The sequence below is a fragment of the Pseudopodoces humilis genome, chromosome 1 (genome assembly GCF_049639895.1).
Source record: "Pseudopodoces humilis isolate 2021_Gansu_Grassland_sample_001 chromosome 1, ASM4963989v1, whole genome shotgun sequence".
Classification (NCBI taxonomy): Eukaryota; Metazoa; Chordata; class Aves; order Passeriformes; family Paridae; genus Pseudopodoces; species Pseudopodoces humilis.
In genome coordinates, this window is record NC_142200.1 from 40,723,387 (window position 1) to 40,737,989 (window position 14,603).

Here is a 14,603-nt window from a genome sequence, read left to right on the forward strand (position 1 = left end):
ACAAGTACACCTGTGTACAAAACTTCTAAATAATTTCCAGAAATACTGGGGTTTGCAGTTAGTAAAATATAGCATTGACACTTTATTTTATGTTTATATACGTTTTCCAGCAACATTTTAGCTGATATTGAAAGAAAAAAGCTTTTACCTACTGATATTACGTTTTAAATCCAACTTTTAGACTCCATATGTTAGAAATCAGTGACGTTAGCTATTCCCATTCCTGCCCAGAGTCTTAACCAGCAAGAATATAACAGTTATAACATGGAAAACAATCAATTGAAAACAAACAGCCACTTGAGTTTGCAGACAACTGTTAAAAGAAGAAACCTGAATGCAGAGTGTTTTTATCACATCTTCTCTGTTCCTGTTTCTCCCTTCTTAAGCATTTCTGACTTTCCATATATTTAAATGCTGACTGTAAGTCTGGCATTCTGTTGATATTTTTAACATACAATTTGTGAAACAGCCCCTCACTGCCCCACAAATTGACAACATTTTGTGTCCTCATTTCGTGTTTTGTAAGAAAGCAGGAATAATTAGACAATAATAAAGGAAATCTTGGCAAGTCCCAGAAGAAAATTCTCAAAAGAGAGATTTTGCTTATGTTTTTACTGCTCAAATTGTGCCTACTCTTGAGATGACCCAAAAACTTTGGTTCAGTAAACACTGAAAGTACAAAGAATTCTTTCTCCCTTCACTCCCATGTGCCTTCACACACATAAATGTAGGAGGCTCATAAAAGTGAAGCACAGGGATGAGAGCCTTTATTTAGCTGAGGCATAATAATTTAATACAAGTGTAATGCACATAAAGTGTTGACTTGCAAATGGAATAATCTAGAATCTTAAAATGCACACTTTCAATAAAACAGTAATTTAAGAACACTTTTTTTAAACTAATGCATTCAGACAATGTATGCCTTCTCTATTATCTATTCATGAAGTTGCTTCTCCCTCATACACTTGAAATAAATGTTGGATTGACTTTCTAACTAATTATAGAACAGTGTTAAGCAAGTCACAGCACAGTAACTTCAGCTGTTGTGTCCTGGGTGACTTATGTAAGACTAGAGGCACTTGGATTTCTTGGAAATAAGGATCTAGGCAAGACAAACTCCACGTCCTGTATTTGTAGTACACTCTTTCAGCAGACAAACATAAGCACTGCTCTTTCTAGGTCACTCCTCCACATCAGGGAAAAGGGAGTGAGGTTTATTAACTGAAATTTACTTTCAGCTGTACTATCTTTTCAATCCTGAAAGGACACCATAAAATTGTCCTTTGTCTCTTCATACTAAAAGAACATCCCTTTCATCAACTAAATGGATACCAAAATAGTTGAAACCCTACTAAAAATATGTCCTTACCTATATTCTTCCATACACTGAGTAGCCATTCTTCAGATTGCAAGTTATATAAATAAAAATTAACTTCAGTCAATAAATTTGATTACTACTAACTAAAGCATATCAAAATAACAATACTATATATATCTGTGTTTCAGATATAAATTCTCAGGAGCTGGAAGCTAACAACATCAATCTCTCAGCATCCATTTGCCCAAGAATTTTCAGCTCATTAGAGGTTTCAGTCCCTACATCTAAAATGTTCATCAGACTTAAATAAATAAATAACTAAATAAATAAATAAATAAATAAAACATTCCTGAGTGTTTTACTGTAAAATAATGAACACCCTCCACTGGTTCTGTGCCAAGATATTTGTCATGTTCTGTCAGGACCCCAGATAAACCTGCAGATATTCTTTCTTATAATCTGCTGCAGCCAGTCAGGGTTTGGTTTATTCATCCTTTTCTACTTTCAGCCTGCTTATCTGATGGCTGTGGTCTAATTAGAGATATCATTGTTAGTGCTCTTTAGTGATAGGAAGAGAGAATTTATTCCACATATACAATTTTCTGCAGCATTTAATGTTACTTTCTCCGAGATTAGTAAAATTCTTGCTCTCTCTGATGTTGCAGGTCAATGTTAAATTTGGGTTATTCCTCACACTACATCTTGTAGAAGTCATTGTTATGAGCAGTCAAAATATTTTGACATATATTTTCTGTTCTTTCACTGAAATACTGCATATATTTTAAAAATTATGTTTTCCCTGAAATTCACAACATTTTGAATTAAATGCACACATGGGGTATGTCTCAAGGAGCTTCTGCTTGGCTGCAGGCCATCACCATGTGCCCCATAAAGACTTCATCCATTTCAATGTAACATGTGCATAAAACTGGTGGGGCAGGGGTGAGGGAGGGACAGGACAGCATTGCGACAAGGGAAGCAATTTCTAAGAAGATTAGCCCATAAAAGACATCTTGAACAAAACTCCTAACCATTGCAGGAACATATCCTGTCAACACATTTCAGGGATGCTAGTTTTCAGCCTAAAAGTCAAGGCTTATTGAGGTAAAAGATTGTGCTGCAGTCCTGCCCCCTGTTTTACAGCCACATTGGGATTCCTTTCAATCCATTTTCCTTCTTTAGAGTTGGCTCAGTATAAATGATATGAGGGCCTGTTCTTTCTGAGTTTTCAATATGGACTAGATTATTTCTTGGCCACAGCAGAATGCTTTTGTGTTTGGGGGAAGGGGGGATGGGGTGGGCAGGGGGATTTTAGCTTTTTTTGTTCTTTAACCAGAGACAGAAATATGTATGTCCTAAAAACAGGTTGATCCATTCCAGGCTTAAAATGACTGTTGTCTGACCTGATTGTCCTTTCTCTCTCATTTTTCTATTTCTGTGCAGGTGCTAAAATGATGTTTGTTCTTTTATTGTTTTTTATTTTTTTAATTAGTGCAGAGAAAAATAGGGGGAGAGGAGAGTGAATGAGCATTAATAACAACTTGAACTCTGTGAGTCTTTGAGTCATAATTATCCTTACATATAATTAGGATTTTAGGTAGGTTTGATAATGACTGTAACAGCCATCCACCTTGTGATTCTTTTTGTTGTTTTGTTTTGGCTTTTTTTACTTCAAATCCATCATCAATGAGTTTACATTTATTTATTACAAAAAACACTTTTGCTTTCTGTGCATTTTCAAATGCAGCAGATGCTTTAACATCCAAAGAGAAGTGAAGGGTCATCCATTTTCAGAATTAGTCATAAAGGCCTTATATAATTTTATAATGCCAAGCAGTTGATGCATTTCAAGATTAATATCCAATGCTATGTTGTAAAAATGCAGAATAAAAGTCAGTCCTTACATGAGAGAGTTACAGCCTAAGCACATTTATCTCAGAAGGTCTGAGCTGACTGCCTTAGTTACTGGAGCTCTATTTGAGTGGTGAGAAGCTGTTTAAAAAGTGTTTATATTATAAAGGTGCCCCCTCGAAACAAAAAAATAGTTGAATTCACAGTACAGTGACAGACACACAGAGAAACAACTTCCCCACTAAATACATTAAACAGTAACAGCAAAAAATTAATGTAGGACAATAATAATAACCAAATAGAACTAGCAGTGGAAGCAACTATTTATTTGCAAAATGCATTTCTGTTTGTCAGTCTTTTGCAACCATGTTAGAAAGAAATACAAAGGAAGTAATACTTCATCAAGAAAAATATGTCTCTGGAAAGCACAAAATGTGAAGGAGGAATTTTTTGTTGCAGAGTTTTGTTTTGATTTATTTTTTTTCTCAAATTGATATTGTATTTTGCAGGCAGGCATTTTATTGTGACAGAATGCAAAGGTATTACTACACACAACTTACAGTTACTTTGCCTTTTACATTCAATACTCCACTCAATCTGTTACTGACATGCAGAAGTTGTGTAGCCACTAACACATCCTGTCAGTGTGATGCTATGGTGGTTCCAGATTTCTTCTGAACTTAAGTATATGGTGAGTCAGAGCTGGAGTCATGACAACATTAAATTGACCTGCTTAAAATATGTTGGGAAAATCCCTATTTAAAGGAACTTATTTCATTTTGGTTTTTACCCCTAGTTTTATCCTTTCACTTCTGGACTATATGAAACAGTGAAACATGACTTTTATAGGTTCTTAGAAAGATGTATGATATCCAAACTAGGCTTATTGTAAGAACCTTTCATAGATTCCAAAATTTTATTCAAAATGTAAAGTGACTTTTTTTCAAGATGAAAAACCTACTCTATATAATGTAACAATGTGTAATAATGGAATTAAAACAAAAAAATTGTACAATACATTTTATCAAAGAGAGGATTAAAAGTTATTTTAAAATTAAATATAAAAAATATGAGTTCTTGTGTTATTTCCTACAAGCACTTGTGGTACACAGAACTCTTTAAACATATTTTTTGAGATATTAAGGATTTACTCATTAAATTTAATTTAAAAGTGAATTGAGTGGCAGTTCAGGATCCAAGATTTCAAACTGGCCAACATTTTGATGCCATGTCAATACTGCAGCATCACCTTTTTCCTTCTCATTTGGCTCACATAGCAGTAGTCTGTAAACTGGAATCCAAAACATACTCTGGGAGCCTGGCTTTTAGCTTTGACTCACAGAAGCAAAAAACACATCTCACAGCTGCTTCCACCTATTGATCCACTTTTACAGTGCTGAAATACTTCTTGAAGTCAGTATCCAGTATCCAGTAGCTGGATATTAAACAAAATAATGCAACCTCTTTGGACAGATCCTTGAAGAGAAGGTGGAATCAGCACTTCAAAACTTTATTTAGGTTGTGTATTTCTGACTAGCACCTAATCTGCTGTTCACAGAGAAATTCAAGTTGGTACCAGGGGGAAAGATCTTTGAAGATGATCAGCCACAATTTTTTTTTTTTATATTACTTTACTTTTGGGCTGTTTTACAGACTCTCCCTCTCTGACTGCTTCAAAGTCAGGATGAAGTGATTTTTTTACTTTTTGCAAAAAGAACAACAGAAAAAAAAAACAAAGCAAAAGGAAAGGGAAATGAAATCTGAATACCTTTCTGAAAAGCTACTTCCAGTACTGCTAGGTTTCTCCTGGACATCCAGGCTCCAGTCTGTCCTGGAGATAATCCCTGTAGGGTGGCTGACATCAAGCTGTACTTTGGTTCTCCTCTACAAACTGACAAAACAGTTTTATCTTGCACCCAGTGGTGTTACCTCAACTAAACAAGTAAAGTGAGATTATGTCTTCTGTATCACAGGTATAAATGAAAATTAGTTTTGTTGATATCAAAGATGGTTGAGTTTGAAGGAGACACAGTGGTTGACATAGCTAAGAAAAGCAACTTTTTTGAGTGTACAGGTCCTTTTGTATTCCTTTTATGATCTGTTCTAACGTTATATCTCTGTCTAGGTCATGTTCTGTCATTTTGACTACAAGCATTTCTATAATTTTATTTTGGAGAAAAAGTCAATAGAACGTCTCTGAACATACCATCAAGCATTGTAAGTGGGAGCTGAATCCTCTCTTTTGTCATATGGCTGGGAAACAGCAATTTCTTTCTCTACAGTTTCTGAGAGGGATGGAAGTGGAAAATAAAAAGCAAAAAATATGCTTTTCCCCATCTTCCTCCCAAAACACAGATCTGATTCTTTTCCTTAATAGTAATAGCTTCTTTCTATTACAAAAAACTACCTTCCAGTGATTACAAAAAGTGAGTTTCACATCTGCAACTTCCAGAACAGCTTAAAATGGCATATGACAGACTGCATGACAAAAGAAATCTGACAGAATCCCTCCATCAATGGAGTCAGCCAGGGAAATGAACATGGTCATGGTCAAAATTTTCAGTCACCAGCTGTATGTGCAATAAACCGAGAAATGATTTGCAAACAATATTAATCCTGGAAGAAATATCTGATTAAACACTGCTTGGGTTTTCCTTCATAGAAGAGTTGAGAAGTTACAATAACAGAGAGTCTGTTTTCAAGAAGAAATAATGAACTATTATTTAAGAGCATGAAAAAAAAATGAAGAGGGATTTGCAATTATTTTCAAGTTTCAGAATGCTGTAATACCACAAAGAGAGTAACCCTAAGAAAAATATTACAAGGATATTACTTACTCCTAAGAACTCAAAATTAGTTTGATTTGCTGTTAGATTTGCTCCTCATTCTTATATTGAAAATCTGTTGTATTTACCTCAGTCCATTTATCATTCTTGCTTCTGCAGAAAAAGCAAGTTTACAAAAAAAAAATCCCATTTCAGTGCAATAGCTACAGTCTTTAGAGTTAATCCTTGCTATTGTCCATCCACAATATGCAGTTTTGCTTACCTCACATACAGGCAAGGAAACTCAAGGAAAGAAATGTAACTTTACAGTATTTCTTCCAAATAACAACTGGGGAAAAAAAATCCTTATTATGAATTTCTCTAAACATGCAGAACAGGAAGATTTTGTCCTTCTTGAACCAAAAAAAAATGATACAAGAATTTTCTTCTATTTTCACTTTTAAACAGGATACTGCTAGTACCAGGATACTATGACTTAAATTTACTTTTAGGAAAGAAATGGAAGTCTGTTATTAAGCATCATTGCTATATATGTGCTTGAGGTAAAGAAAAAAAAAATCTTTCTCAAGGCCAGCTCTCCAGTCTTAATTTGGCTATGATAGCTGGACCTAAGTTAGTATTTACATGCTGGCATAACTCTTGTGTCTAATACATTTTTTCCAGATGGATAACAATATACAGATTAACTCAAAATAGACCTCTACTCACAGACTTTATAACAGCAAAAAGCATTTCTTTTCTATTACAATTAATCATTGATCAAACATTCGTACCTGCCTTGCTTAGACTGGCATATGAAATCATACTATTTTCCTGTTTTCCTTATTCTAAGCAGCATTTAAACTACACAATATAGCTTCCCCTTCCTATTTATGTCAGCTTCTCTTTAAATCAATTAAATTTTGGCTTTCCCCTCCCCTCAAAAGTGCATTGAATTGGCATTTAAATCAAGAAAACTAACACTTCTCTGTTGCTGAGATGTAAAAACTGCAGCCCTTTGTTTGCAAGCACTTTCATGTCCCATTTACCCATATCCTCTCAGGAGTTTGTTATAGCAACATTAGATATTAGTTAATGGAGCTGGTTCATTGCACACTTTGAAGAACTGGCACAAATCACTATGGGTTGGCAGGAGTGCTGCCAATGCTGAGCTGATCACAGTAGAAGAGGATGTGGCTGGCAGGAGGACACCTCTCTGGAGCAGAGATTTCTATCACACTGATGTCATTACAAAAACAAGTTGTTCATGGGGCCTAAGCAGATGAAAGTGAACAACATGCAGCCTTCCTCCCCTCACCACTCCCTGAAAAATAACTGTGTTTTGGTTTGGGGGGGTAGTGTGGGTTTTAATAGCTTATCAGCTGTTTGAGCCTGTTCTGCACCCCAAATTTGGGCTCTGTAAAGGACAGAAGCAGCTTAATCTCAATGAGTAATAAGGGAACTTGTGACTTCTTTTCCACAGTGTTTCTTGAAATTGGTATTTCACATGTAAAATTATACTAAGGCTACAGCATCTCTTTCTTCTGTCATTTCAAGCATCTTCAAAGAGAGTCACAGTCACCTTGTAACTATGGTGTTGTCTTTCTCTCTTCCTTTACAACATGATCTTATAGCAAAAGGTGTTAGGGGCTTTTTCTTTTTCCAAGTCACATCAGACCTTGAAGTGACTAAAGGAAGAATGTGATGCACATACAACATAGGCTTTTCAGGGGGTTTTAAATTTTTCAAATACTTTGTTTTAAAAAGGAAAAATAAATACACATTAAAAAAAGAAAACCCAACCCACACAGCAACTCCACCCCAGGCAACATGGAACACCAGTTTGCTTTTGGAGGCCAAAAATATGTCAGACAAAATACTGATTAAATCTTTATTAAGAAAAAAATCTAAGTATAAAAAAGGTCATTCTGTACACTCAGAGAACAAAGATGAAACTATACAATAGCAGTAAATTAAGACACAAGTCAATTTAAAGACCCTTGAAATCATGTTTTCAGAATTGTGCTCTTTTCTGCTGTCATCTGCCATGCATTTATTGCCTCCATCAAGACTGTGAACTCCCTGAAGCAGCCACTTCATACACCTTGGAGTTATGCATAACCATGACAACCATTAACCTATAATAAAAAGATGCTGGCTACATAAATGTTTGCTACTGTTAGTTCATCCAGTGATGAACAAATATCCAGCAGGTTTAATGATAGTACATCAAAAAGTTGCACAGATACTTGTCACAAATGTTATCATCCAGCCAAATACTTGCTATTTTCCATAATCCTTGATGCATTTCAGTCATGGCCAGTAGAATAAACAGTCGTTATACTAATTAGCTTCATTTAATCTTCAGCACTGCAATGTTATAGTACCTTTCAAGAGCATGGCAAAGGTACACTTGGATAACAACAAGAATGTGATTACTTTGAGTGGAATCCTTTGCCAGATCTAGCCCTCATAACTAGTATGACAGACAGCAGAATATTGATAGAATTAGTCACTTAGGAACAAGTAGATCTTTAAGCCACAACAAAGCAGGCAGAAGAAATCTAAAATGAACTAGAGGTATCAACTGATTAAGGCTGCTCTTCCCCTTGGAAGAGGTCAGTTTCTATTAGGATTACTGGTTTCTTGTGCATCTCCTCTATTCTGTCCTCAAATACCAGCATCCATAGGTAGGAATGAAGGTGGTACATGGGTACTTGTAGAAGTCGGGATCTATGCACTCTGCTTGATCAAAGAAACCAAACTATTGCTTGTTCATATAGTTGGACTTTCTAAAAAAATTTAAAAAAAAGTTATTGACAAGCATTCTTGTAAACTTACCCCTGTAACTGGTACATAAATACTGGATAAAAGTGCCACACAGCAGTCCTACTCTGGATTATAGATCTGAATCCTATTTACATCAGTGTGACTGCCTATAGAGCTGGTATCTTGAAGGCAACTTAACTGAATCACGCATCTTCCTCCTAAACCTATGACGTCTTATTTTTACTGTCACTTTTCTCTAATTATTCAAGTAAGTCATCAGGATGTTTGAAACTTCCATTAGAGAAACATCACAAATTATTGCAAATCTGGAAAGAACACGGTAGGCCATGGATATGTCCATTAAGCAATATCATTGTAGCTACTGACAAATATTTTGAAAATACACTTTTCCACTCTCCTAAAGGTTTTGTTTTCTTCTTGCAGCTGAACCCAGACATTAGGAAGACCCCAAGCCTCTTGGAAAAACAAGTCTGTATGTAGCATCTCAGTCAGAAAAGCCATCATGCTGTCCTTTTCAACTGTTGGTACTGCAGAAATATATATAAAAAGGTTATAAATGGAATCTTCATTGTATTTACCTCAAAGATATTTGATGTAAAATATTTGGCTAAATATTTTTGAATGCATTCATTTCATCTTTTTAACATAAAATAAAATGGCCAAACATGGTTGTGCAAGTTCTGTGCGTAGATGATTAAATAAACATCACCATAACAGTGAAACAGTATTAGGCACTACCACCTGCATAATGTGAAGCAGCATATGAGTTTATTTGTTAAAATGAAAACATGGAGAGGTTCTATAGCCTTACACTTGATGTACAGTTGACTTAAATTATCAAAACAGCATTGCACCCCACCAGATGGCTTTAGCTGATCATGACTTGTTTACAAACACTTTTACCAAAGGAAAATCAGAGCAAGTAAGTAATCCCCACCATTTTAAAAACAGGACTCACCTGCTTGCTGAGAGTGTTTTTCTTCCAACAGTTGGTGGAGAGGGTTCACTATGGAAGAAGCTTTTTATCCACCAATATTTATCAACTAACTCTGGTAACCCTGCCAAAGGAGAAAAGCCCACAACATTAGACACTGGATGAGTAACAGGAAAAACTGAAAAGTGTTTCAAAGAAGGGAACAATACCATGCATTGCTTTGTCCTGCTCTGTGACGTTCACAGCATCCAAACAGCAGGAAGAGCTGGAAGAAACGCTGGATTCCGAGTTCAGTCTTGCTGCTCGTGGAGAACAGAGACACACATAATAAAAAAAGATGCTTTGAGAGAGTGCATTATTTATATGTCAGGAGTTTTTCAGTCATGCTGCTACCTCGGAGGAAACAATTTCACTGAGCTACAGAGTGTAACTTCTTTATTATATACACTGTTCTACTACAGTGGTTTTCATAAGAATTTCTGTATCAGTTTCTCTCTCACTCTACTTACACTTCCTTTAAAAGTATACTGAGATCTGTCTGCATAACTTTCACTGAAATCACTGACAAAATTTAAGATCATGGCCACACTGCTATCAAGACAAGCAAGTACATCCTTGAACATTCAAGTCCACAACAACCCAATTGCTCTACTTTCCCTTGTAACACAGGTAAATGCTACACTCACACTAGTTGTTCATCCTGGACCTAGGAATCCCAGTACACCACATGTACTCTCAAAGCAGTGATTATTTCACACATAAAGAAATAAAAATCCAAATTGACTTTGTATTGTGTCTAAATTTGCTAAGTAAATATGAAGTAAATAGGAAGTACAGGTAGAAACTTCCTAGGCTAGGACTTTTTCTAGGTCATGTTTTATAATTAAATATATTTAATTATATATGTATATGATAACCCAAATAAATAATTCTAAACAGAGTCGTTAAAAAAAAAAAAGGTAAATTAATAGCTAGAAGCAGATGGTCATGAAAACTAAAGTTCTGTGACAGGAAAAACTCTCCAATAAATTAAAAGCTATTAGGCAGAGACAACTCGGCCACTTTCTCGGGAGAGGCTCGGGAGGCTCAGCCTCCCTCCTCCAGAGGCGCTCCCCAGGCAGAAGGAAAGGAAGAGGGGAAATGGAGGGCGGGGGGTGTTTGGGGACAACACGCAGCTCCCGGCCCCGCCGAGCACTCACTCCTGTAGTACTGGTTCTTGGCCAGGAGGCAGCCGGCGGAGGGGACGGAGGCCATGGCAGCGACTCCAGGGGAATCCGGCTTTCTCCGGGGCGAGCCTGCGGGGGAAAAGGATGCGCTGTGCCGGGGGGAAGGATGCGCCCGGCGCGGGGAGCGGGGCCGCTGGCCCGGCCCTGCGGCTCACCTGCGTGTCCCAGGGACAGCGGCGGTCGACAGGCAGAAAGGGGACCCCGCTCCGCTGGCAGCTCCGGCGGGCCCCGGCCGCCCTTTATGCGCCGCGGCAGGCGGCTCCCCCCGCCCCGGGGCGGTGGCACAGGCGGGACGCGAGCGGGGCGGCGGCGGGGGAAGGAGGCCTCAGCCTCGGCCGCAGCCGCCCGGGTCGGCCCGGGACAGCCCGCACCGGCACCCTCGGTCCTTGCTGCTGCTCTCATCCCCAGCACTTCTCTGGAGTGCCTCAGGAGGGACTAGGAGCTGCTGCGTTAATCATTCTCTTCCCCATGGGGAACGGGAAGAGCGGGTGAAGCAGGACCGCCGCCTGTTTGGGTAAAACTTTTTGTTTTACCCAAGAAACGCGGACGTGGCTATGCATATAAACTAGTTTTAGTGAAGCCAAAGGAATGATCTCCACTTTCACGGCAATGAGCAAAACCTGTGATCATGTAGGCTTCGTAAAATTAGAACAAAGTCCAGGATAGGTCACAAAACTACTTTTACCTTCCCAATATAAATGCAGAGCTTCTTTTCACTGTTGTAATCATATTGCATGGCAAAACTAGTCCAACAGTGTGTCCTCACCTTTCAGAATTGTCAACAGAAAACTGGCTATTTGGTTTGCTCCTGCTCCATAACAAAACTTTTTGTCTTTTTTTTCCCTAGCAGGAGCTGTGGATAAGAACACAGAGGTGTAGTGTGTGTGATACCATGTTACCGTCACATCTACTTGAATAGTGCATTCCATCCCAAATGATAAGGACATAGCTCGTAATAGCTCCTAGTGTATTTATAAGGCTGTAAACTACACTGCTGAGAAGCCAGCTCTAAAACAATACCCACACAGCATTTGTAACAGGTAAGCAGAGTGTATTTTCATAGGCCTTCTTACTGATGTGCTGTCAGAGTCTTAACAACTTGGTGGTCTCTCCTGAGCAAAGATTGAAGGCTTATCACTGAGAAATCTTCATGACTGACACAGGAAATGCTTTGCAGATGAGTTCATACCAAGCACTATCACCAGTTACCCCATACATTTTTCCTGTTGTGTAAAAAAGCACTGTAAGAGTAGTAGTACTCACTGTTGCAGCTTCTTTTTTATGGATACCTAAATGTATTAGCTTGCTAATTCTGTTAGCTGTTAGTTCGTTGTATCAGTCACCTTTTTTCCTGCCTTAGTAATCAATTTCCATCTTCAGTCTTGTTCTGTTCGAGGGCAATAAACTTCTGCAACACCCCATTTGTTTTTGTCACCGTAAATGTCCTCACACTGAGCCCTCTGTTGAGTTGTCAGATCCATTCCCGAAAGAGAGGAAGCTTCTTCCCAAAGAGCCATAGGAAATCATCTTCTTGGACTGTGAGGGTGGGCATTTGTAGTGATAGCACTGTGTCCTAGACAGAACTAGTAACCTTACCATTTATTGTATCTGCTTTTGTCTTTCAGCTTTAAAATCCTGGTTTAATATACTCATTGGTTTGTCAAGTACATTATCAGAAAAGCTGTTTAGGCTCTAACATGCCCATGTTATAGGCTTTGTATTTGACGAGAAAACAGACGTAAGTATCTGTCTTGCGAACCTCACAAACATCTATCCATTTCAGAGCCGTGCCAAAGTACTCAGGAACTGGGGAACACCAGGTCTATAAAATTTTCAATTGCTTCACTGCTGCATGTGTATAATTTGGCTTTATCATTTAGCATACATGGTCATTTACCACTTTTGTTTTGGAGCCCTGTTTAATGCACTGGAATAGGTAGGGCTTATTTAATGAGAAATTGTCCACTATTTCTCTCACTCAATCTGTTATTATATCCTATCTACTATATTTTCTTCTAGTAAGAATACAGAATCCTCTGAATATAGAACTGCAGGTTTCTCCAATGTTTTTTCTTGCATGGTCATTCTGGCAGACTGTTTCTAAAATACTGGCACAATTTTTTAAAGTATTGCTACAAAACCAAGGCATGCTATTATCTTCAGCTAGCAAGAGGGAATTTTGAGATCCAAAGGAGCTAAGATAAAGTTATCCACAAATCTTGCATGTCTCATGTGAAAACAGTTTAGGACTTCTTTTTTTTTAACTACTTCATGCCATACTTCATTTACCCATTTACACCTGTCCTTTACTTCAGATCCAGGTTTAAGTACTCAGTGCATTGATAAATCAGATTCTCAATCAGACATTGAAAAACTTGCTTAGTGGCCACCTATGATTGAGTAACTCACATAGCATCAATTACAAACTCATGCGCAAGGTTACAATTTAGCTTTCAAGACAACATTCAATTGCCTTAACCACTGACCCGTTCTTTTCTCCCTGGAAGCCTTGGCTGCATCACTACTCAAATTCTGTTGTGAATATGGAAGTAGTCCTCTTAAATACATGCTGTAGCCTCTTGAATATAACAAACTCAGTTCATCTCCATGCTTTATGCAAAAAGAGGCAAGGGTCCTATGAAATAAATAGTACACAATCACCAATTCTTTAAAAGCGCCTTTACAAAATGTACATTTCCAGCCCTTTGAATGACTGTGACCTTAACAACAATGTTAATATAACATTTGTACATGCATAACTATTAAATAGACACAGTACTGAATTATTTGTGATCCCATTAAACATGGATACTTATCAGAAAGTAACTTGAAATTAAAAATTATATCAATATGACTGATTAAATGGATAAATCTCCCACCTTATCATGCCAGGATTACCTGACATAACCCCTTTATTGGACATTAAAAGCAAAATGTCACTGTCACAAAAAGAAAAACAAACAGTCTATATTGAGTTACACTTTGACGCTGACCTGTTAATTATTCACTAAACAAAGTTTGCCTTACCTTAATAGACTTAGCTACTCTTTCCATTCTTGGAACAACTGTGAGCCTGGTGCCAATCTTTCTGGGGACTTGTTTTGGGTATTTTCTTCTACACACTTTTATGACATTTTTTTTTACTTTTCCTTTCCACTTAAGCTTCTCTAAGAGTAGTGCGGCATTAGAAGTTCTACAGCGTTGTTTCAGGGCTGTGTCCTTTGTATGATTATATGGGTACTCTGACAATGTTTGGAGAGATAGGAACAATTTGATAGGAACATTTGAGTGAGCATCTTTCCAAATGCATATGCAGAAAGGTACAGTTTTGGCACATAAGGGTTGAGTAGTCTCTCCCCACAAGCCTCTGGAAAAGCAGATTTTGCACCTTTTCATAAATCACAGAATCCCAGAATAATCTGAGTTTAAAGGCACCCAGAATGATCATTGAGTTCAGCTCTTAAGTGAATGACACATGAAGGGATTGAGCTCACAACCTTGGCATTATTAGAACCATCCTCTAACCAACTGAGCTAATCTCAAAATTAGTCTTATTACTCATCCACAACTAACATTTAATTTCAATTTTTTTCCAGAAAGTATAAATCACTCTTTTTTTAAGGGAAGTGTGTATTAGTGTGACCATATATCTTCCCATGAGAAGACCAAACTTCCCTGAGCAGTATTTTGTAATGGATGTATTAACATTTTTAGAGAAC

The 14,603-nt window shown here is 37.5% G+C and overlaps 1 protein-coding gene across 1 annotated transcript; it reads right to left on the bottom strand.

Moving 5' to 3' along the window:
- Positions 1-7,811: 7,811 nt before the first annotated feature.
- PPDPFL (pancreatic progenitor cell differentiation and proliferation factor like) lies at positions 7,812-11,182 on the bottom strand. Its single transcript, XM_014253963.2, has 5 exons — positions 11,040-11,182; positions 10,858-10,953; positions 9,868-9,957; positions 9,683-9,782; positions 7,812-9,251 (listed from the first exon to the last, which is right to left on the bottom strand). Exons 2-5 carry the CDS (start codon positions 10,910-10,912, stop codon positions 9,239-9,241), a joined length of 258 nt encoding a protein of 85 aa, XP_014109438.1. The 5' UTR covers positions 10,913-10,953; positions 11,040-11,182; the 3' UTR covers positions 7,812-9,238.
- Between the last annotated feature and the right edge of the window lie 3,421 nt (positions 11,183-14,603).